The sequence below is a fragment of the Natator depressus genome, chromosome 5 (genome assembly GCF_965152275.1).
Source record: "Natator depressus isolate rNatDep1 chromosome 5, rNatDep2.hap1, whole genome shotgun sequence".
NCBI lineage: Eukaryota > Metazoa > Chordata > Testudines > Cheloniidae > Natator > Natator depressus.
Window position 1 is genome coordinate 4,653,312 of NC_134238.1, and position 25,130 is coordinate 4,678,441.

At 47.3% G+C, this 25,130-nt stretch overlaps 2 protein-coding genes across 4 annotated transcripts in view; one reads left to right on the forward strand and one right to left on the reverse strand.

Annotated features, from left to right (window-relative positions):
• The window catches only part of DNAI1 (dynein axonemal intermediate chain 1), a 263,518-nt gene extending 241,942 nt beyond the window's left edge, over positions 1–21,576 (reverse strand). Inside the window, exon 1 of the mRNA XM_074952263.1 lies at positions 21,321–21,576. Coding sequence (XP_074808364.1) covers positions 21,321–21,353 — 33 coding nt within the window. The 5' untranslated portion in view covers positions 21,354–21,576. The remainder of the gene's footprint in view (positions 1–21,320) is intronic.
• Positions 21,577–21,926: 350 nt separating this feature from the next.
• The window catches only part of FAM219A (family with sequence similarity 219 member A), a 139,251-nt gene continuing 136,047 nt past the window's right edge, over positions 21,927–25,130 (forward strand). For 2 of the 3 annotated variants that reach the window (XM_074952264.1, XM_074952265.1), the window contains exon 1: positions 21,927–22,033. In XM_074952264.1, coding sequence (XP_074808365.1) covers positions 21,974–22,033 — 60 coding nt within the window. In that variant the 5' untranslated portion in view covers positions 21,927–21,973. The remainder of the gene's footprint in view (positions 22,034–25,130) is intronic. The other variant, XM_074952266.1, reaches the window with a different exon arrangement.

Here is a 25,130-nt window from a genome sequence, read left to right on the forward strand (position 1 = left end):
AATTTAGACCCAATTCAAAATCAAACTCCTCGCTTTAAATAGGAAACCAACCCTACCTACTATGCCCCCTGTAAATGAGTCTGTAAATGCATTTATCTGGCAGTAAAGGCATTGACAAGGCAATCGGAAGGTAATTGTTTCTGGCAGTTGGGCATATTTCAATTAACACAGCATAAAGAGCAATCAGTGAAAAGAATCTGTAACTATATTAAAAATGAAAAGCGAGGCTGAAGAAAAGCAAGAACCTGACTTCATCAGAAGCAAAAAGAAACTGGAGCAAACACTGTTCCCTCCCTGCACCCTCCCAGTCATGATTCCCCAGGTAATGAAGGGATTGCAGGACAGTGGGTAATCCTACATGTCACAGGGGGTGTGGGGGGGGGGGAATTAGGGACGATATAGCAGCACAAACTCCCTTTGAAACCCATGACCTTCTGCTAATTGCACTATGCATATGTCAACCTTTAACTTTTTTAAAAATACCATAATTAGCCCCTTCATGTTATTCTCCCATTCTCACCTCCAAGCTATTTTCTATGAGGTTCCCTACACCTGGAATTCTCTTCCTGACCTAGTCTGCTGTGCTTATGGCTTCTCCTCCATGTGGTCTGTCCTTAAGCTCCAGGAAATTTATAAACTCTCACAAGGAACCAGATTCTGATAGCCTTACTCATGAGTAGTGCCATTGAAGCCAAGTAGACTATTCACAGAATAAGGTACAGTACTATTATGAGTGAGGGTAGTGGAATTTGGCCCAAAGAAGCACGAGAAAAAATAAAACCCCTGTCATAAATATAAAGGGAAGGGTAAACACCTTTAAAATCCCTCCTGGCCAGAGGAAAAATCCTTTCACCTGTAAAGGGTTAAGAAGCTAGGATAACCTCGCTGGCACCTGACCAAAATGACCAATGAGGAGACAAGATACTTTCAAAAGCTGGGAGGAGGGAGAAAAACAAAGGGTCTGTGTCTGTCTGTGTGATGCTTTTGCTGGGGACAGAACAGGAATGGAGTCTTAGAACTTAGTAAGTAATCTAGCTAGATATGTGTTAGATTATGATTTCTTTAAATGGCTGAGAAATTAAGCTGTGCTGAATAGAATGGATATTCCTGTCTGTGTGTCTTTTTGTAACTTAAGGTTTTGCCTAGAGGGATTTTCTGTGTTTTGAATCTAATTACCCTGTAAGGTATTTACCATCCTGATTTTACAGAGGTGATTCTTTTTTACTTTTTACTTCTACTGAAATCCTTCTTTTCAGAAACTGAATGCTTTTTCATTGTTCTTAAGATTGAAGGGTTTGGGTCTGTGGTCACCTATGCAAATTGGTGAGGATTTTTACCAAAACCTTCCCAAGGAAGTAGGGTGTAAGGGTTGGGAGGATTTGGGGGGGAAAGAAGTTTCCAAACAACGCTTCCCTAAGAAATAAACCCAGATAAACGTTTGGTGGTGGCAGTGGAAGTCCAAGGGCAAAGGGTAAAATAGTTTGTACCTTGGGGAAGTTTTAACCTAAGCTGGTAAAAGTAAGCTTAGGAGGTTTTCATGCAGGTCCCCACATCTGTACCCTAGAGTTTGACAACCCCAAAACAAAAATGGAAAAACAAGAAGGGTGGAAAACATAACTGTATCAGCGCTTTGCCTCTTGTTGAATTCCTTCTCCCTCATTCTTTGTGTGTGTTGGCTCCACAGCTCATCCTCACCCTTCCTATGCTCTCTCTGTCCACTGAATGCATCCCATGAAGTGAGCTGTAGCTCACAAAGGCTTATGCTCAAATAAATTTGTTAGTCTCTAAGGTGCCACAAGTACTCCTCTTCTTTTTGTGGATACAGACTAACACGGCTGCTACTCTGAAATCTCTCAGACAGTATCAAGATGGCTGTCCCTACCTTGGTTCAGCAAATGATGCCAGTCTTTCTGGCCCATTTTAAAAAGTTTCCAACCAAGCACCTCCATGTTTTTTCCCACACTGTGCCTCATACATGGGAGGAGTTCCTTGTAATATCTTCTAAGCCATCACACTTCAAATCCTTCCTTAAAATTCTTCTCTGCTATGATGCCTACAAAAAGCTCAACAATGGGTCGGCGGCTGGTGTGCTGTCACCATTGCTCAGAATGTTGAGCAGTATCGTCCCATTGTTCCACCCACCACCATCTATCTGTTTTCTGTATCCACCTTTTGTCTATAATCTTATACTTAGATTGCAAGTTCTTTGGGGGAAGAGACCATCTCTTTATTATATGTTTGCACAGCAATTGGCTCAAATGGTACCTGGCTGTGACAGATATTGCAGGAAGTTTCCCTGTCTTTGTATTACCCATATTGTATTAAGTGAATGAATGGTTTGTTTCAGAGTAGCAGCCGTGTTAGTCTGTATTCGCAAAAAGAAGGGGCGCTTGTGGCACCTTAGAGACTAACAAATTTATTTGAGCATAAGCTTTCGTGAGCTACAGCTCACTTCATCGGAAGCATTCAGTGGAAAATACAGTGGGGAGATTTATATACATAGAGAACATGAAACAATGGGTGTTACCATACACACTGTAACGAGAGTGATCACTTAATATGAGCTATTACCAGCAGGAGAGCCGGGGAAAAAAACCTTTTGTAGTGATAATCAAGGTGGGCCATTTTCAGCAGTTGACAAGAACGTCTGAGGAACAGTGGGGGGTGGGGGTGGGGAATAAACATGGGGAAATAGTTTTACTTTGTGTAATGACACATCCACTCCCAGTCTTTATTCAAGCCTAAGTTAATTGTATCCAGTTTGCAAATTAATTCCAATTCAGAAGTCTCTCGTAGGAGTCTGTTTTTGAAGTATTTTTGTTGAAGAATTGCCACTTTTAGGTCTGTAATCGAGTGACCAAAGAGACTGAAGTGTTCTCCCACTGGTTTTTGAATGTTATAATTCTTGATGTCTGATTTGTGTCCATTTATTCTGTTATGTAGAAACTGTCCAGTTTGACCAATGTACATGGCAGAGGGGCATTGCTGGCACATGATGGCATATATCACATTGGTAGATGTGCAGGTGAACGAGCCTCTGATAGTGTGGCTGATTCTCTGCGTAAAAGAACGAGAGACTGCTGAATTGGAATTAATTTGCAAACTGGATACAATTAACTTAGGCTTGAATAAAGACTGGGAGTGGATGGGTCATTACGCAAAGTAAACCTATTTCTCCATGTTTATTCCCCACCCCCACCCCCCACTGTTCCTCAGACATTCTTGTCAACTGCTGGAAATGGCCCACCTTGATTATCACTACAAAAAGGTTCCCCCCCCGTCCCCTGTAATAGCTCACCTTAAGTGATCACTCTCATTACAGTGTGTATGGTAACACCCATTGTTTCATGTTCTCTATGTATATAAATCTCCCCACTGTATTTTCCACTGAATGCATCCGATGAAGTGAGCTGTAGCTCACGAAAGCTTATGCTCAAATAAATTTGTTAGTCTCTAATGTGCCACAAGTACTCCTTTTCTGAATGGTTTGTGTATCATTGTGGGCCAGGAACAGACAAAGAAATGACTTTTGGATAAATAGCCCCAGTTTAAAGTGATTTGGGGCCTTCATGCTGATTCCTGATCGAAAGACTGATATGAACTTGTAACCACAGGGAAAACCCAGTTGTGGGGTTTGAAGGACTGACAGCTACCAGAGCCCTATGTTGGAGTTGGGGGACTGATCGCTAAGCTTTTTAGCATGCATATAGGTTCTTTTATTGTTTTAGATGCTTTCTCTGTAACGCTTTTACCTTAAGAATAAATGGGCTTGTTTAGAAGGAGCTCGGTGGTAACTTGTAACTGCTGGCAGCACACTGGTCATAGCCCTTGGAGAGACAGCAAAACACAGCAGATTGGCTTGCTGAGGAAATCACAGTGTAGATCAGGTAAGTGTGCAGCCTTAAAACTCCTGGTCAGAAGGGAATAAAATGTGGGTCTCTGCCCTGGAGAGGTGACAGCTGGGAGCAGAAAACCCTGAAGCTCGTGCCGTCAAGCAACCACGAAGGGGGAATACAGGTGCAGCTACCCTGCTTCCTAGGCAGTCATTTCCCAGTTTGTGTGTGTGCAACTGATTGTTCCTTCCTAAGTGGAGTACTTTGCATTTGTCCTCATTGAATTTCATCCTATTTACTTCAGACCATTTCTCCAGTTTGTCCAGATCATTTTGCATTTTAATCCTGTCCTCTAAAGCCCTTGCAACCCCTCCCAGCTTGGTATCATCCTCAAACTTTAAAAGTGTACTCTCTATGCCATTATCTAGATCAGGGATCGGCAACCTTTGGCATGCAGCCCACCAGGGAAAGCCCATGGCAGGCTGGGCCGGTTTGTTTACCTGCCGTGTCCGCAGGTTCGGCCGATCGCAGCTCCCACTGGCCGCGGTCCCCCGCTCCAGACCAATGGGGCCTGCGGGAAGTGGTGCAGGCCGAGGAATGTACTGGTCACCCTTCCCGCAGCCCCCATTGGCCTGGAGCGGCAAACCGCGGCCAGTGGAAACTGTGATCTGCCGAACCTGCAGACGCGGCAGGTAAACAAACCAGCCTGGCCAGCCAGGGGCTTTCCCAGGAGGGCTGCATGCCAAAGGTTGCCAATCCCTGATCTAAATCATTTATGAAGATATTGAACAGGACCAATCCCTGCGGGACCCCACTCAATATGCCCTTCCAGCTTGACTGTAAACCACTGATAACTACTCTCTAGGAACAGTTTTCCAACCAGTTGTCCCCCCAAAACTTATAGAAGCTTCATCTAGGCTAGATTTCCCTAATTTATGAGATGGTCATGCAAGCCAGTATCGAAAGCCTTACTAAAGTCAAGATTTGGTATGTATCTAAATCAATATATCTAAGCTCCCAGTGGCCATGGTTTGCCGTTCCTGGCTAATGGGAGCTGCAGGAAGCAACCGGCTGCAGGGATGTGCTGGCCACTGGGAGCTGCGGGGCAAACGGCAAATTGCGGCCACTGGGAGCTGCGGGGGACCATGCCTGCGGACAGTCAACGTCAGCAAAATGTCTCGCGGCCTACAATCAAATTATCCTGATGGGCCGCATGCCACAGGTTGCCCACCACTGATCTAAACTGATTTATTTTTTTAATCGCTGTTTAATCGCTCCCTCTTCTGTTCATTCCCTCTGAAGTATCTGGCACTAGCCACTGTTGGAAGACAGGATACTGAGCTTGATGGACCATTGGTCTGACCCAGTACTGCCTTTAGTAGAAAGAGAGAGCCAGAGACATGAGGCCTGGTATATGGGGCCTGGTATGAGGCCTAAGGCCTGACCTAAAGTCAGGCCCTGCTGAGATAAAGCAAAGTGAGCACGAGTCAAGCTGTGAGCAAAAGTCAGGCCCTGTTACAAAGCAGATGCCTGCTTGCAGGCTTACTCTCAAATACATGAACGTGGCAAGAACAGGGCTGCTGTTGCAAAAACACAAGCACGCCTAGGCACTAAGTATTCATGTAAACACATTCCACAAAGGTAATGCCAGAACGGCCCAATACAAGTTTATGGTATAAACACACTTCCCAAAGATGATACAGGAACACAGTGACCCCTCCTAAGGATACGGTCAGGATGACAGGGTGATGGATAGAGATGTGTTGATCGAACCAACAGGTACAAGGTAAAGGATGGTAACAAACCACATCAGAGGGGTGATACATAGCTTGTTTGTATCAGTGTATAAAAGAGGGGTCGCAAAGGGGGTGCCTTTGTCCAGCTGAGGGGGGAATGCAAAGTACCACCGTTCACTGAGCTGGTCCATTGTCACGGGCATACATGTGCTAGCGTACCTGTAGGCACAGGCGCCAACTTCCACTGGTGCTGGTGGGCGCTCGACCTGCCTCTGCCCCCGGCCCCAGCCCGACTCCGCCCCAGCCCTGCCCCATTCCAACCCCTTCCCCAAAGTCCCCGCCCCAACTCCACCCCCTCCCTGCCCCTATTGGTCTCCTTCCCCAAATCCCCGCCTCTTCCCCACCTCCTCCCCTGAGCAAGCGCGTTCCTGCTCCTCCCCACTCCCTCCCAGAGCCTGTTACGCCACAAAACAGCTGTTTCACGGAGGCAAGTGCTGGGAACTAGGGGGAGAAGCGGGGACGCAGTGCGCTCAGGGGAGGAGGTAGAGGCGAAGGTGAGGTGAAGCTAGGGGGCAGGGAGCTTGGCTGTCAGTGGATTCAGAGCACCCACTAACTTTTCCCTGTGAGTGCTCCAGCCCCTGTAGATATTGAGCCGGGGAGCTAGTACTATGCTTTGTCAGCAATAAACCTGGCCAAGGGCCTTCGCTACTGACCGGAGTCTGTGGTCTTCTTGGGCAATATGACTGGAACCTGCTGTAGAGGCTATCTGGCCAGAGCCAGTGCGGCATGCACTGCATGCAGGGAGAACACAGATCGAGCCGCCAACAACTGACAATACTGGCTTTTTTTATGTTCCTGTTTTTTGCTTGTAACCTGTTTATCCCCACCTGCAGATCACCTCTTACTGGTTATTACTGGTGATGGTGGTAGTGGGTAGATCCTTTGCTGTGTCCTAAAAAGCAGAGATCTGCTCACAGGGGCAGCATTCGCTCAAACCCAACACTGACTCGTGGCTCACAGGAAAGGAGGCAGCTGCACAGACTTTTCAAAAAGAAAAGTGTCCATCCTTGACATTCAGGACAAACTCTTGCCCTGACTGTCCAAGTGAGAGGGTGCAGTGATGTCATAAAGGGTCCCATCCCATCAGCCAGGGCAAGACTGCCTACAGTAGCCTATGCTGGTGGGTGCACCTGACAATTACTCTGAGCAGAACATTTCTTCATACAGGGTAGCTCTTGCTGCTGACCACAACATAGACACTAGACACACCCCTAATCTGTCGATCACGTCGCCTCGGGAGCATTGCTAACCCTTGAGCAGGGTAAAGTTCCTCCCTGTGCTGTGCCCAAGGCCTAAAGTGGGCTGGGTTGCATGGGGTTGCAGAGCCAGCCTAAAATACCAGAGTAGTTGGAGTGAGGCTTAGGCAGGTTGGTCATGTTGCCAGCTACTCTAATCAAGCTTTGCAGGTGCTGGAAATTGCTCATGAACTAATGAAACAGCCATCAGAGGGTAATGCCAGACCCAGCCTTTCTTTAAGATCATTATAAGATATGCCTGCACCCTCTCTTTAACCACCCCCCCCACACACACACACACACACTCATTCTCAAGCACTAGGTGATCAGATGTCACAATTCAGCAATCCAAATATGCCTCCTGCTAAATTTACTTTCTCTTCCAGAGCACAGACACTATCATTCCTGCTTTCCCTGCAGCAGAGCACACAGGTTAGCATGTAATCTGACATAACAGATGAACAAATCATTGGCAGCTTTCGGCAAGGAGGCAGTTAATGGGAGCTGAGGTTGACGTTTCAGCAAAGCCATCTAGTAATTTCCTACTCGCATCTTATTCTTGTTTTGAATGTCAGCAGCCTCCATAATGAAGGACTGTGTGATACAATGAACACTGAAATAAAGCAAAGGGAGGCAAGGCCACTTCTGGTTTTCTCTGCAGCAGACATCAATTTACACACGATATGGATGCCACTTTAACAGCTATTTGCAAACTAGTGTTTTTTTTTAATCTGCTCTTTGAGAAACGCTAACCTGAGAGTTCATTTTACATAACAAGAATGGCTTAGTGCACCTTTCGAGCCAAGAGGCACTTCTGCAGGGAACAAAAGAAAACATGTTTGAGTGTTGCTTGTGTTTTGTGGAAAAACTCTTTTAGTTTCTCATTGACAATTTACTTGGATAGAAAAAAAAAAACTTACACATCAATGGGCACAAGCCTGTGCCTCTAGGGTAATGAGAAACGTCTTGCTGTCCAAACTCATAAGCCTTGCCTACATTGTGAATATTACCCATTACTGACATCAGATGTTGACAAAAAGTGCAGCTGAACTGGTTCAGAATTCAGTTTAGCTGTAAGTGCAGACAAAGAAAAACTGTCTCCAGCACCAGTTAAGAAACTGGTTAAATCTTGCTTTTAATCAGGGCCAGATCAATGACATGTATATTTGTCAGCAATGGGTGCATTTCACAATAAAAGACAAGGCTATAGGATGCTAGAATCACAAAGCTGAGAGGTTTCTGGATCTGGCAAAGGTCACACCAGAGTGCCTGTTAATATCCTGTCAATGAGACAAGTTAGATGTCTTCAAATTCACAGGGCCTGATGAAAAACATCCTAGAAAACTCAAGTTGCTGACTGAGGAGATATCTGAGCCATTAGTGATTATCTTTGAAAAGTCATGGAAGATGGGAGAGATTCCAGAGGACTGAAAAAGGGCAAATATAGTGCCAATCTATAAAAAGGGGAATAGGGATAACCCAAGGAATTATAGACCAGTCATCTTAACTCCGGTACCCAGAAAGATAATGGAGCAAATAATTAAACAATCAATTTGCAAACACCCTGAAGATAATAAGGCGATACATAACAGTCAACATGAATTTGTCAAGAACAAATCATCTCAAACCAACCTCATAGCTTTCTTTAACAAGGTAACAAGCGTTGTGGATAGGGGAGAAGCGGTAGATGTTGGATATCTTGACTTCTGTAAGGCTTTTGATGTTCTCACATAACCTTCTCATAAACAAACTAGGGAAATACAACCGAGATGGAACTAAACTCTCACCACCCTCAGGTTAGCAAAGCACAACTCGACACCTCATGCCTCAGTCATGGTCCCAGGCCTAACATTCCCAGGTCCACTATAAAAAAATAAAAACAATTAAAAAATAAAATCTGTCCATCAGTCGTATGAGGGAATGTGCAAACTAAGGAACAAATGGGGCATGAAAGTGTAAACGAAAAAGTAAGATGGCCTGTGACGGGGTGAACTCACTCCGCACTGGACAGGGAAGGGTTAACTCCTCACTGTGGGTAGAGAAAGCGTCACCCCCACATTCCTACTGGGCATGCTCCAGGTGTAGCAATGTTAGGATATAGATATTCAGGCCCGTCTGTAAAGGCCTGTACTCTAAGAATTTAGGTGTATTCTTATCACTTGGCTAGTTCTAGAGGTATAAAAGAGAGAATCAAAATCGCTGTCTGCTGGTGTAAGGGCCTTCTCTCACTGTGACAGTCTGAGGCCCTGTGCTTAGGCTAAGGCATTTGGCTAAGCAACAGAGGCAGCCATAAGCTGGGAAGCGACCGGTCACCTCCTCACATTCCAACCTAGTCTCATTGAAATAAGCTGCTATTGGGCTGTTAGGATACAATCCTGTCCTGATAATCCCTATCGCCTCCAGAGAAAGGGAAGTCCCTCGAAAATGTAAAAGAAAACTTAGTTTGATAGCATCCTGTCTGGCAAGAACTCGCTTCTCAATAGCTGGGATGTGAAATCCTCATTTCTGTGTTGTTCTGTCATTGTAGTCCCCATTTCCCTATTGTTTGTCTGTATAATCTCTGTCTGGTTCTGTGATTGTTTCTGTCTGCTGTATAATTAATTTTGCTAGGTGTAAACTAATTAAGGTGGTGGGATATAATTTGTTAAATAATCATGTTACGATATGTTAGGATTGGTTAGTTAAATTTCAGGAAAATAATTGGTTAAGGTATAGCTAAGCAGAACTCAAGTTTTACTATATAGTCTGCAGTCAATCAGGAAGTAACGGGGGGGGAATGGGAACAGGGAATGGGGGTGGGGAAATTGGAATCATGTTTTGCTAACGGGGGGAATGGGAACAGGGACACAGGTAAGGCTCTGTGGTGTCAGAGCTGGAAAGGGGGACACTAAGGAAGGAAACTGGAATCATGCTTGCTGGAAGTTCACCCCAATAAACATCGCATTGTTTGCACCTTTGGACTTCAGGTATTGTTGCTCTCTGTTCATGCGAGAAGGACCAGGGAAGTAAGCGGGTGAAGGAATAAGCCCCCTAACAAGCAGCAGTATAAGAGGGAGCGTCCCGGCTCAGTCTGAGCTGACTGCTGGAGAGGAAGGACACTCCTTGCTGGCTCCTGCCCAGGAATCACTAGAGCCCTAGACCTCAGAAGCCAGAGGCGCCAAGACCCGCACGGACACCCAGCTACCTGTGGACACCACAGTGAGCTCCAAGCTACATGGAGTTGCACTGGCCGAAGAACCCAGAGACCCCGAAGAAGCACAGATCACACTGGAGTGACAAGGTAGCAAGTAGCCTGGGCCGGGGACAAAGCCATTGTCCCGAGGCTGGTCAGCATGTTGCAGACAGATCCCCACTGACCCAGTGGCAGACTCACTTGCCACTGCAAGGGTCCTGGGCTGGGACCCGGTGGAGCAGGGAGGGCCCGGGTCCCCCTACCTGGCTGCTGCCCCCAGGTGACGGCCCAAACTCCGCCCTTCCAAGCAGCCGCCTGACCATACAGTCCCGCCCAGAGGGCAACTTTATTGGCTCCGGCCGCTAGGCCATGCAGTCCCGCCCAGACGGTGATCCTATTGGCTCCGGCTGCTAGACCATGCAGTCCCACCCAGAGGGCTACCCTATTGATTCTGGCCACTAGGACACACAGCCGCGCGGAGAAGGTGACTCTGCTGGCTCCGGCCGCTAGGCCATACAGCCATGCCTGCAGGGGTATCTCCATCAACTCAGGACACTATACCTGGCTGCTGATGAACCCAGTGGATCATTAATGACTCTGGCCGCTAGGCCTTACTGCCCTGCAGACCCAGGGTATCTCCATTGACTTTGCCCATTGGGCCTTACTGCCTTGCAAACCCCGGGGTACCTCTATGGACTCTGGCCGCTAAGCCTTACTGCCCAGCAGAGAAGGGCTACCCACTGGACATGGGTCACATGACCCTATTGTGGAGCAAGGCGATTCCATAGACTCTGGCTAGTGGGCCTTAAAGCCCTGCGGATCAGTGCATCTGTATGGACTCCTGCCCTTACGTCTCATGGCCTGGAGACTGAGGGCAACTTGAAGGATGGGGTGAACTCACCCCGCACTGGATGGGGTTTTCCCCACCCCGTCACACATGGTGGAGAATGTGGGTAGTGATCAGGACTTGTCGAGAGGCCCATACCTAAATCCCCGGTAGGAGGGAATGGGTTTTCCCTTGACGGGTAGTGGTACTTCACTGCCCAATAAATTATCAGACCACAAGATGGAATCAGACAAGGTTTTGAAGTGGCTCCTGGAATGCCAGCAACAGCAAATCGCCAATAAACAACAGCAGATGATGCGTGAACTGGTCACCCAGCAGCAAGCCCAGCAGGAGAGGCTCGGGCAACAGATGGCTTTATTACGACCAGGGGGCAGTCCGGCCACCAACCCAACGGGGTCCAACGCCAGCGCCCTACCACGCAGCCTCCCACTACGATTTACCAAGCCATGAGGTTCTCTACGCCGGTCCGAGACCCTGAACCACCTCCCAGGCCCGACTCTGAGGATGACGACCACCTAGTTTCACCCCAACGGGAAGAAGATCCTCGGGCAGGAACCAGGCTAATGAAGGAAGATTTGCTGGCTGGCAAGGCGCACAAATGCTGTTATGAGTGCAATCAAGAGGGGCACTGATGACAAGATTGCCCCTAAATGGATTGTAACTATGGACAAGTGTGGGTAGCTAGCCCTCGAGCCCAGAAGAAAGCACCTGAGAAGCGTGGAGTCCTCGTGCCCTGTGGCCCTTATTGACTCTGGATGTAGTCAGACCCTCATCTGGAGCGAACTGATCCTGGATCTCGAACCAGCAGGATCCCGAATTCACTTACAGTGCGTCCATGGGGATGTGCACTCCTACCCGACTTCCTGGGTAGCATTAGAGATCTCTCACCACCACGCAGCCCTGCAGGTGGTCCTTTAGCATCTCTATCGTCCAGTGACCCCACTGGTTGTTTAGCAGTCTTCCTGCTTCTGATGTACTTAAAAAAATTATTACTTTTTGAGTCTTTGGCTGGCTATTCTTCAAATTCTTTTTTGGCCTTCCTAATTCTATTTTTACACTTCACTTGCCAGAGTTTATACTCCTTTCTATTTTCCTCAATAGGATGTAACTTCCACTTTTTAAAGGATGCTTTTTTGCCTCTCACTGCTTCTTTTTCTTTGTTGTTTAACCATCACCTGTCAGGGATCATCTAGATAATACTTAGTCCTGCCTTGAGTGCAGAGGACAGGACCAGATGACCTCTCAAGGTCTCTTCCAGTCCTGCGATTCTATGAATGAGCAATCTAGACCTATTTTCCATCTTTCTTTTTAATTATCTGATTTCCATTTTTTAAATAAACTTTTATGAATCTGAGAAATTTGGGCCACTTTTTAAAATGGACTCTGCATAGGATTGGTATTAGAGACCCCTTGGTTCTAATCCTATTTCTGCCACTTGTTATGTGTCACAGACTGATTTGTTGTTATATGTCACATAGGTTGACTTGTTATGTGTCACATAGGTCAACATTTTCAAAAGTGTGCTCTAATTTTGGGTCTCACTTGAGAAGCTTAGGGCCTGATTTTCAGATGCTGGGTGCCTGACACTTCTGCTGACTTCAGTTAGGGTTGTGGGTGAAGTTGGCATTAACCTTTTTTATGACTCTCTGTCCCCACCTGTAAAATGGGTTCAATATTACCTACTGTAGCTCACAAGACAGGGGTGTTGTGAGATGTAACAGTTTGTAGGGCACTTTGGGATCCCCTGAGGAGGTTATAGACGTATATAGTATATTTTATTATTATTAACAAAAGTGCATTAAGAGCACAACACTCTACCCATTCACAATGATTTCTAACAAATTTGGAACACACTCACGTACACACCCCTATTAAAGAAAACACATACAAAGAGAATGGCCTAAAGGCATGTTTAATTTGGACTAAGACCAAGTCAAATGGTTCACATTGAAGCCTGTTGCTTGTATGCCTGATGACAAACTGGCCATTGGAATCACAATCCAATTCAAGAGCGTATCCAATCCAATCCGTCCAGAGCCAGAGACTCAAGGAGAAGGTGACAGAAGAAACATTGGAGTCATCAGGATGAGAAGATAAAGGGAGAGGAAGAGCCAGGCACAAAAGTCAGAAAAGAAGGCAGAGCGAGGATGGGGCCAGAGGAATGGTAGATAACTGCCACCTGCAGGGAGAGAAAAGTTGATCATGTGCCTTTTGTAAGGTAGAGCAGATATGGGAGAGTGAAGGAGGGTCTCGAAATGGCATGAGGGGAAGAGGAAGAACCTGACAATGAAGGGGTTTATCTGACCTGAGGGAATGGGCCCAAAAGGAAAGTGTAACAAGGACAGCGTAGTCAACGATGAAAAATCAGAGGGGTTAGGCTGGTTAAGGTGATAGGGAGAAGATGGAACTTCTGAGATGAAGGGACAGCAGTGAGTTTTCAGGAGAAGTGGTCCACATGGAGGCAGCAGATGGAATGAAGACACACAGCATCAGGAGGCAGGAATACAGGTTAGCAGGCAGCCTTGCTTTCTGGTTAAGGGGACATGAGAGGATTTGGAGGCTCAGGAGCTTGCCCATTTGTATTCAATAGAAATTAATTGACACGAAGTGGGAATTAGACCTTGACCCACAACCTCATTTCACATAGGCCACCAGTCTTCAGCTAGTAATTAATCTGGGCCTGTTACTGTGGTGAGTTCGGCACAGGTGTTCACCCACATGGAGCTCACTCCAGAACCATGGCCCTAGTCACTACTGACATGAGCTGGATTTGAGCCATCAGACTAGAAGATCTCTTTATTCCAGAAACAGTCATCTGAGCCATCCAGCTCCCTCACAATAAGGATATTCCTGGCAGAAGCATGTGCAATGGCCATCAAAATTCATAAGCATGCGGCCTCTATAGGACAGACCAATCAAGATGCTCCTGGAGGTTGCTTGAGACATAAAAACCAGAAGAGCTTAAGCCGTTTATGATATCCAAGAACCCCAAAATAAAATTAATTTCACTTCAGCACATTTCCTAGGCTTTTCAAATACAATATGAATCTAAAACTGTACATTTCAAAACATTTAAAACAATTACAATATTGTGACACCCACAAAGTGGGTAAGGTAAAATCTTTTTGAACCAACTTTATTGGTGAGAGACAAAAGCTTTTGAGCTTGCACAGAGCTCTTCTTCAGGTCTGGGAAAGTTACTCGGTGTCACAGCTAAATACAAGGTGGAGCAGGTTGTTTGGCATAAGTAGTTCACTTAACACGTATTTCAAGGGTCCATTCAAGGTGAAGTGGTCCATTAACAACTCTCCAGTCATAAGGAGGAAAGGAAGGGGGAGAGGGGAGCAGCTTGGCCGGAGGGCATTGTTAGTTGGTTACAGATTGTTAGCTGTAGCTCACGAAAGCTTATGCTCAAATAAATTTGTTAGTCTCTAAGCTGCCACAAGTACTCCTGTTCTTCTTGCGGATACAGACTAACAAGGCTGCTGCTCTGAAACCTGTCATAAATCTAGTGTTTCTATTCAGTCTGTGATTTTTAATATCTAGCAAAGTTATGACAGGTTTCAGAGTAGCAGCCGTGTTAGTCTGTATTCGCAAAAAGAAAAGGAGTACTTGTGGCACCTTAGAGACTAACCAATTTATTTGAGCATAAGCTTTCATGGGCTACAGCATCCGATACATCCGATGAAGTGGGCTGTAGCCCACGAAAGCTTATGCTCTAATAAATTTGTTAGCAAAGTTATGAATTTAAGCCCCAAGCTCATCTTTTGAAGGTGTCCTGCAGATTTCCTTTGAGAATCAGGACAGAGAGGTCAGCTATAGAGGTTATAGCTTGTGAAAAGTGTTCACCCACAGGTGATATGATGTTTTTGTCTTATCATTTTTCTGTGCAGGTTCACTGGAGAGCATAGTGATTACAGTATCTCTCCTTTGTCTGTCTGTGCTGCAAGGTTGGTTTGAATTCCTTTCTCGCTCTGTTTTGGGAAGCAGAGGAGTATTAGAGATTCTTGACACCTGGGAATCAGTTGAGTTGCCTTACCACTAATTGGCCAGAAAAGATAAGAGCTGAGGCCCAGATCCTCAAAGGTATTTAGGCTCCTAACTTCCATTGTCCAGGTTTAATCCCCAACAAGCCTCACCTGGCCTCTGAAGAAAGCAGAGTGTGGGGCCAATCAATACCAGAGAGGGAGCAGACAAAAAAAGCTCTCCCCTATTTGGGAGGATGACAGTTAGAATGTCAGAGAGACAAGGTGGGTGAGGTAACATCTTTTATTAGAGTGGCTTCTGTTGGTGAGAGAGAGACACTTTTGAACTACACAGAGTTCTTCATCAGGTCTGGGAAAGGTACTAGGGAAAGTGTCACACAGCTAAATACAAAGTTGAACAGATAGTTTAGCATAAGTAGTTAGCCCGTATTCTAAGGGACCATTCGAAGTGCAATGGCCTGTTAACACACCTGTAGTCATAGGACAAAAAGTCGTACAGGGCTACAATAACGCTGAATACAACAATGGACGTTCAAATGTTGGAAGCTATTGATTGCCTATTCCTGAATACTGTATGCCTTGTAGTTGTAGCCATGTGGATCCTAAGATATTAGAGAGACAAGGTGGGTAAAGTAATATTTTTACTGGCCCAACTTCTGTCTCTCTCCAACAGAAGTTGATCCAATAAAAGATATTACTTTATCCACCTTCTCTCTCTAAATTCCTGAATACTCGCAGTTAAGTTACATATGCAGAGGCTAAAACCTTGGTTGACTGCTGGCTGGGGAACATGAATTGTAACTTAAGGTTTCCGTGTTTTGGAATGTTTTGCTAAAATCCACTTGCAGCTCAGGTGAGGACCAGAACAATTTTTATTCTACCCTTGAGAGAAAAAACACCTGTGTGTTTTTTTTGTTTTTTGTTTTTTTTTTTTAAAGAAGCTGATTCAGGGTGTTCCTTGTGATGAGGAGCCAACATTGTATGGACAAGAACAACCAATTTGTGCCACTCAGAAGTATTAACTCCTCTCAGTACCTTTAGCTGGCTTTTAAGTTAAACCTTCCAGCTCTGGGAGGAGAGAATGCCTTCAACTCCCAATAACTTCTGTGGGAGACGCAAGAGCTGAGCAGCTTGCAGGACTGCAAAATCTGCATTGACTGGGCTGCTGCTATTGTCCTTGTAGCTCCTTTTTATAAAGTTTTCATGCCCTTGTTCTGATATGCTTATCCCAATAAATCTCTCTCTCCCCTCTTTAGCAACTCCCAGGAGTGAGTTGCTGAAAGTTGAGATGAGACCAAAATTTAAATATTTTAAAACAAAGAAAACTTACAAAATATTGTTGTGATTTCAATGAAAATTATTTGGTCTGATCGTTCACCCACAGTGTTTTCCACACAAACATTGCAACACCGTACTAATGTCTGATAGCCAGGAAGTGAACCTGACTAAGGTTTTTATCCTGCATTGTGATCCATGCAGGCAAACTGCCATACCCAGGCAGAGCTCCACTGATGCCCATGGGGCTCCACATCAGTGCAGCAGTCCACACAAGGTAGGATCAGAGCCTTGAAGCAAAATACAAAAACAAACAAACCAAAAAAACCCTGACCAGCCTCATTTCACGTCTAAGCTGAGGGAAGGGCAAATAAATGAAGGCATAAATAATAATGGCTAAGTATGATCTTAAAAATCCATCTGTTTTAATATTACATAGTGGTGGTAGCAGGAAATGAAACTTTAAAAAAAAAAAAAAAGATTCTTTAACCTGTCAATAGAATGTCCCTTGAATTGACTACACTAAAATACTCTGATTACTAGGTGTACTTTAAGGGCACTTTAAAGGTGAGCTGAAAAGAATGTTTAAAGGCATGCTTACGTAATGCTGTGGCACAAGGCTGTAACAGTGTGACGTGATGACGTAACGAAGAGGCACAGCGATGCAATAGCACAGCTTGGCGATGTTGCAGGGCTACCCTTTGATGTTATGGTGCTGCACAATGAGGCAATGGTGCAGTGACATAACAAGGTGTGGTGATGTCACGCTGTGGAACTGTGATATAATAATGCAGTGTAAGGCTGTACTGTTCAATGGTATAATGGCAAAGCATGATCATGGTAGGCTGTGGCATGGTAATTTTAACATGCAGTGCTGTTATGTAATTACATGGCAATGTAATGTGTCACTGCGCTGTAACAGCATGGTGCAGTGATAAAACAGCATGGCAAGAGAATGAAATGGTGCTACGATGCATCACTAATAATGCATCATTGTAATCGTGCAGCAGTGTAATGGCACAGTAACATGATGTGACTGACTGCAATGAACAAAGCCATGCGAGTCCCAGACTGCCGAGACTCATCAAGCCCTCGGATCGCTACCCCTTCCTGCTTCTCCACATGGGCACCAATGATACTGCCAAGAATGACCTTGAGCAGATCACTGCGGACTACGTGGCTTTGGGAAGAAGGATAAAGGAGTTTGAGGCGCAAGTGGTGTTCTCGTCCATCCTCCCCGTGGAAGGAAAAGGCCAGGGTAGAGACCGTCGAATCGTGGAAGTCAACGAATGGCTACGCAGGTGGTGTCGGAGAGAAGGCTTTGGATTCTTTGACCATGGGATGATGTTCCAAGAAGGAGGAGTGCGTGCTAGGCAGAGACGGGCTCCACCTAACGAAGAGAGGGAAGAGCATCTTCGCAAGCAGGCTGGCTAACCTAGTGAGGAGGGCTTTAAACTAGGTTCACCGCAGGAAGGAGACCAAAGCCCTGAGGTACGTGGGGAAGTGCGATACCGGGAGGAAGCACGAGCAGGAGCACGTGAGAGGAGAGGGCTCCTGCCTCATACTGAGAAAGAGGGGCGATCAGCGAGTTATTTCAAGTGCCTATACACAAATGCACGAAGCCTGGGAAACAAGCAGGGAGAACTGGAAGTCTTGGCACAGTCAAGGAATTTTGATATGATTGGAATAACAGAGACTTGGTGGGATAACTCACATGACTGGAGTACTGTCATGGATGGATATAAGCTGTTCAGGAAGGACAGGCAGGGCAGAAAAGGTGGGGGAGTTGCACTGTATGTAAGAGATCAGTATGACTGCTCAGAGCTCAAGTATGAAACTGCAGAAAAACCTGAGAGTCTCTGGATTAAGTTTAGAAGTGTGAGCAACAAGGGTGATGTCGTGGTGGGAGTCTACTATAGACCACCGGACCAGGGGGATGAGGTGGACAAGGCTTTCTTCCGGCAACTCGCAGAAGTTACTAGATCGCACGCCCTGGTTCTCATGGGAGACTTCAATCACCCTGATATCTGCTGGGAGAACAATACAGCGGTGCACAGACAATCCAGGAAGTTTTTGGAAAGTGTAGGTGACAATTTCCTGGTGCAAGTGCTGGAGAAACCAACTAGGGGCAGAGCTCTTCTTGACCTGCTGCTCACAAACCAGGAAGAATTAGTAGGGGAAGCTAAAGTGGATGGGAACCTGGGAGGCAGTGACCATGAGATGGTCGAGTTCAGGATCCTGACACAAGGAAGAAAGGACAGCAGCAGAATACAGGCCCTGCACTTCAGAAAAGCAGACTTTGACTCCCTCAGGGAACTGATGGGCAGGATCCCCTGAGAGAATATCATGAGGGGGAAAGGAGTCCAGGAGAGCTGGCTGTATTTTAAAGAATCCTTATTGAGGTTACAGGGACAAACCATCCCGATGTATAGAAAGAATAGTAAATATGGCAGGCGACCAGCTTGGCTTAACAGTGAAATCCTTGCTGATCTTAAATACAAAAAAGAAGCTTACAAGAAGTGGAAGATTGGACAAGTGACCAGGGAAGAGTATAAAAATATTGCTTGGGCATACAGGAGTGAAATCAGGATGGTCAAATCACACCTGGAGGTGCAGCTAGCAAGAGATGTTAAGAGTAACAAGAAGCATTTCTTCAGGTATGTTAGCAACAAGAAGAAAGCCAAGGAAAGTGTGCACCCCTTACTGAATGAGGGAGGCAACCTAATGACAGAGGATGTGGAAAAAGCTAATGTACTCAATGCTTTTTTTGCCTCTGTCTTCACGAACAAGGTCAGCTCCCAGACTGCTATACTGGGCAGCACAGCATGGGGAAGAGGTGACCAGCCCTTTGTGAAGAAAGAAGTGGTTTGGGACTATTTAGAAAAGCTGGACAAGCACAAGTCCATGGGGCCGGATGCACTGCATCCGAGAGTGCTAAAGGAGTTGGTGGATGTGATTGCAGAGCCATTGGCCATCATCTTTGAAAACTCATGGCGATCGGGGGAGGTCCCGGATGACTGGAAAAAGGCTAATGTAGTGCCCATCTTTTAAAAAAAGGGAAGGAGGAGGATCCGGGGAACTACAGGCCAGTCAGCCTCACCTCAGTCCCTGGAAAAATCATGGAGCAGGTCCTCAAGGAATCAATTCTGAAGCACTTAGAGGAGAGGAAAGTGATCAGGAACAGCCAGCGTGGATTCACCAAGGGCAAGTCATGCCTGACTAATCTAATTGCCTTCTATGATGAGATAACTGGCTCTGTGGATGAGGGGAAAACAGTGGACGTGGTGTTCCTTGACTTTAGCAAAGCTTTTGATACGGTCTCCCACAGTATCCTTGCCAGCAAGTTAAAGAAGTATGGGCTGGATGAATGGACTATAAGGTGGATAGAAAGCTGGCTAGATTGTCAGGCTCAACAGGTAGTGATCAATGGCTCCATGTCTAGTTGGCAGCCAGTATCAAGCGGAGTGCCCCAAGGGTCGGTCCTCGGGCCGGTTTTGTTCAATGTCTTCATAAATGATCTGGAGGATGGTGTGGATTGCACCCTCAGCAAGTTTGCAGATGACACTAAACTGGGAGGAGAGGTAGATACCCTGGAGGGTAAGGATAGGATACAGAGGGCCTTAGACAAATTAGAGGATTGGGCCAAAAGAAATCTGATGAGGTTCAAGAAGGACAAGTGCAGAGTCCTGCACTTAGGACGGAAGAATCCCATGCACCGCTACAGACTAGGGACCAAATGGCTCGGCAGCAGTTCTGCAGAAAAGGACCTAGGGGTTACAGTGGACGAGAAGCTGGATATGAGTCAACAGTGTGCCCTTGTTGCCAAGAAGGCCAATGGCATTTTGGGATGTATAAGTAGGGGCATCGCCAACAGATCGAGGGATGTGATTGTTCCCCTCTGTTCTACATTGGTGAGGCCTCATCTGGAGTACTGTAGTCCAGTTTGGGGCCCCACACTACAAGAAGGATGTGGAAAAATTGGAAAACATCCAGCGGAGGGCAACAAAAATGATTAGGGGACTGGAACACATGATTTATGAGGAGACGCTGAGGGAGCAATGGTCTCAAGCTGCAGTGCGGGAGGTTTAGGTTGGATATTAGGAAACACTGTTTCACTAGGAGGGTGGTGAAGCACTGGAATGCGTTACCTAGGGAGGTGGTGGAATCTCCTTCCTTAGAAGTTTTTAAGGTCAGGCTTGACAAAGCCCTGGCTGGGATGATTTAGTTGGGGATCAGCCCTGCTTTGAGCAGGGGGTTGGACTAGATGACCTCCTGAGGTCCCTTCCAACCCTGATATTCTAGGATTCCATGATATGAGAGACAAGGCGGGTGAGGTACTATCTTTTATTGGACCAACTTCTGTTGGTAGAAAAGACAAGCTTTCCCAGGCCTCAAGAAGACATCTGCAAAGCTGGAAAGCTAGTCTTTTCTACCAACAGAAGTTGGTCCAATAAAAGATATTATCTCACCCGCCTTGTCTCTGGAATGGTGGTGTCATTCTCTAGCACAGAGCTCATGATGTAGTGCGCTGATGTAAATGTATGGAGCAGGATGTCATGCTTCAGCACAGTGACTTAGGCTATGTCTACACTAGAGAATACAGCGGCACAGTTGCAACAGTACAGCTGCGCCACTGTAAGATCTCTACTGTAGCCACTCTAAGCTGACGGGAGCGCGTTCTCCTGTCTCCACCCACAACGAGCAGCAGTTGCTATGTTGGTGGGAGAACCTCTCCGGCGCTTATGTTGGTGTAATTTATGTTGCTCAGCTGGTTTATTCATACCCCTGAGCAACATAAGTGGTAGTGTAGACATAGCATTAATGGTGTGAAGGCAGAAAGTCTTCGTCTGATGACAATTGAGGTACTAGACTGTCGCTCTGAGATTTAATGGTGAGGAATAATTATGCAGTTACACCATGATATCCTTCTCTCATTGCAGGGCATGTCATGGTGGTGTGACTGAACAGTGATGTCATGTGATGCAGTGTACCAATGTCATGGCATAGACCAGTGATGTCCTGCTGCGGCGGGATGGTGAGGTGATGTCAGGGGGCAGAGTGATGATGTCATGCTGTGGGGTGATGGTGGGGTGACGTCAGGGGGCAAAGCAGTGATGTCATGCTGCGGGGTGATGATGTCATGCCGGGACACGTTACCCCGCGGACTGGCCCTTACCTTCTGGCTCTTGTAGGGCACCTTAGGCGGCATGGCGGCAGCGGCAACAGTCCCCCGGGCTCCAAGTCTCCCACTCCTCCTCGCTCGCTCCTTTCCCCGCTGGCAACCAGCTGCCGGAAGTTGACGCTGGTATCTATGGCAACGGGCCGGAAGTCCCTCTCTGCCAATCCAAATCCGATGCAGTGAGCTGTAGCTCACGAAAGCTTACGCTCAAATAAATTGGCTAGTCTCTAAGGTGCCACAAGTCCTCCTTTTCTTTTTGCAAATTCAGAATGGGATTCGGGCTGCCCCCCCCCCCCCCCGCGGGGAGAGAATGGTACATCCCACCCCACCGGAAGGGAAGTCCCGAAGGAGGGAGGGGCGGGGCGTTCTTCCCATCCGGGCTCCTGGACCGGCTCATGAATTATTCATAAAATTGCCCCCCTCCCCCGCCCCCTCATGAATAACGCATAGAGGGGCGGGGCGGCGGGTCCCGGACCCGGAAGCGGAGCGGCTGAGTCACCCCGGCAGCGCGGCTGGCTGGGATGAGGCAGCCGCAGGAGCAGCCGCCGCAGCAGCAGCAGCAGCAGCGAGCGGCGGGCGCGTCCCTGCGACACTGAGGCGCCCGACCCCGGCCCCGGCGCGCCCCCGCCCCGCCCCGCCCCGCCGGCACCATGATGGAGGAGATAGACCGGTTCCAGGTGCCCACCGTGCGCGCCGAGATGCAGCCGCTGGTGAGGGGCGGGCGGCGGGGCCGGGGCGAGCCGGGCGGGGGCTGCCGCCGCCGCCGCCTCACGCCTGTCCTGGGGGGGGACCCCGCCCTGGGCAGCGCTGTCACCCCGGGGGGAGGGGTCCGACCCCCTGAGGGGGCCCTGCAGGCGGGGGGAGCCCCTGGAACTCAGCGGGAAAGGGGGGGTCCCCCTGTCGTGAGGAGGCGTGAGGCCGGGGGGGGGGCGCGGCTGTCCCCCCCCAGCCCCGGGGGCGCGGCTTCTCCTGGCCCCCACCGGCGTCCCCTGCACTTCCCGTGGGAGGGGGCTCCCGGAGTGTGTCCCCCCCCACCCTCCCCGCAGCTGCCCCCGGGCTCTGAGCGCCGGCCCCCGCCTACCCCTCGGGGGGGGGGAGGAATCAGGGCTGGGGGGCTCCGCCTGTCCCCGGGGAGGGGGGGCGCAGGGGCAGGGCTGCTGACGGGACGGGGGGGGTCCCCGATGCCCGCCTGGCCGATGATGTCACCGCTCTGTCAGCTGCCTGTGGGCCCGCAGGCGGCCGGGGTGGGGGCCGCGCTGGCGACGACCCCTGGTTGTGCCCCGTGTGTGTGTGTGTGTGTGTGTGTGTGTGTGTGTGCGCGCGCGTCGTTCAGCTCTCCCCGATCTCTCAGGCGCGACAGGGGGCGGGGGGGCCAATATGGGCTGCTTGCTGTGGTTGCCCCTTTCTCCCTGCCCCGGTTTCTGGCTGGCTTTGGGCGGAGGTAAGAAAAACCTGGCTGCTGTGTAACGTCTTGTGGAGGGGGACAGGACCGCTCTGGTGGTGGGACCTGTGCGCTTGGGGTGGGCGCTCCCATGGCCTGCTGTGGCCGCAGCTGCTGGCTCAGGACAGGACCCCCCCCCACACACACACACACACTGACATTTTGCCGTTGTTAGACTGTGGCAAGCCTGGGGACTCCTTGCTTGCCACCCCACCTGCTAGTGAGCTGCAGATAACTGATCACCAGGGTGCTGCTTTTCAAGTTACCTGTCCATCCATGTCACAGTGCTCTGAGGATAAGTCTGAGTCTTAAGTGCTCCGGTGTACCCCAGAGTGACTTCCATGTTATTCCATGAGGAGATGTTTCTTTTCTCTGAGCAGGAATTGTGGTTGCTTCAGTGACTGTTTCTTACACAATAGTGGGGATAGTTTTCCTTTCCTTGCCCCTAAATGATCGTACATCCCTATGCTTATATGCTAAAGGCAAAACAAGATTTATTATTTCTTAAAACTTGAATCCGGTGCCTGACTTTTGCATGGATCTTGCTGGGTGCTCTTGTATATTTACCGAATGTAGAGGAGGTGTATTTCTACCTCAGAGCACTTAAATCACAGTAAGGAGCCTTAACGTGATTGTTCTGACTCATAGATTTTACTCAGAGGTGTGACTTCATTTACGTATATTTCTATATCATGGTATAAGGATTCTTTCCTTTAATGACTTAAGTTTTTAAAAATTAAAATGGACTTTTAACATGCTTGAGTGTCGTCTTTGCATTTACCAGCACCACATGTGTTTAACAGCAGCTGCTGTGTCATCCCTGGAACCAGAAATCCTAGTTATTACATGTACATCTCCTCTTACCCTCCCCCTGTTCAAGAGACTCTCATTATGATATCCTGAAACTAATACTGTGTACAGGCATACATTTGACAGTATTTCACTACTGTTTGACATATTGGGGCAAAGGCACAATTATGTTTAGCAGTGTCTGTCTTCTTTATTTTGACTTAGTTGTATACGCATCTAGAATAAATCCTTTAGTACTTGGAATGATCTGGTCAGATTAAAATCACTACTTTTTTTTAAATGTTTACGTATTCTACAAGCATCCCATTCAGGTGATCAGGATTTTGTGCTTTGGATAGCCTGTCTTGCCACTTTCTTCAGTCAGCCAGTTCCCCTGATACTTTTGTGGATCTTCAGTACAGCAACAGGTAGAGAAACACACCTTAAAAGCAGAAATATGTGATTGTAAAACTGCAAAACTTGGCAGTGGAGCTTTGGGAAGGCCTGGACTAGAGCGGATGTCTTCAAACTTTCATGGCATTGACCACATCTTACTAGACAGATGGCCTTGTGGCATACTTCCCCTTCAAATCAGATATATGCTCCCGCTTCCTTCCCAGTTGTGATCATATAACATCCCTGTGGCAGGTATCGCAGTTAAATATGTTGAAAAGTAAAAAGAAATAACTTACTGTATTTGTAGCTGTCTTTTAATATGATCAACAAGCTGGAAACAAAGTGTTGGTATGAGGTGAATAACCCATTCTCTGGATGAACATTGGTCAATGGTCTGTCTTGGAAACCTTTAGAGTTAGATGAGCTAATGATATTGGAGACTGACAGGAATGTATCTTAAATAGGATATTTGTATACAACACAGTTCATGCTATGAATCTACAGATTATGCTCCATATTAAATTTAATGGTCATTCCCTGGGTAAATTTGCATTTAGGCAATTGTTTGCCTGAAGAATCTAGGTACTGTACAAACACATCTTCTTTATCAAAAAACTGCTTTGTTTGCATACAGTGCATTTTTACTGTTTGCATGGGTTTATTTCTATAGCTACTGGAAGTGGAAAAGACACTTGAACTCCAAAATTCAGGTGTGATTATGTAAACAAAGACAACTGAAATGATGGCTACAGCACAGGAAGAGACACGAGAGTTTCTGTAGACTGAGGAATACGGGCCACCATGGTTTGATGTTTGCTTAAATGTGTAAAGTAAAACTTGCTAGTGGCTTTGAGTTTCAGAATGGTAGGGAAAGGTGTTTAGCTTGCAATGACAGTGCCTGGTCTCTCATAAAACAATTGCAAACCTGCCTTTCATTTTGTGAGCCCATCATACAGCCTCATACTGCGTTGTTTTGATAAGCAAGGCTCATTTGCGATCCTTGCTCTCCAGCTGCACAGTGCAAAACACGTGAATGCGTTTGCCCAGTTTTCTCTGCACCTGGAAAGACTGGTTCTCTCAGACACGAGCACTCTATCTTCCTCTCATTTGTGCCTGTCTCATGTTTACAGGGCTTTTGTTTTCTTTGCTTAGGGGTGCTTTCTGTGTGTTATGGGTGACCC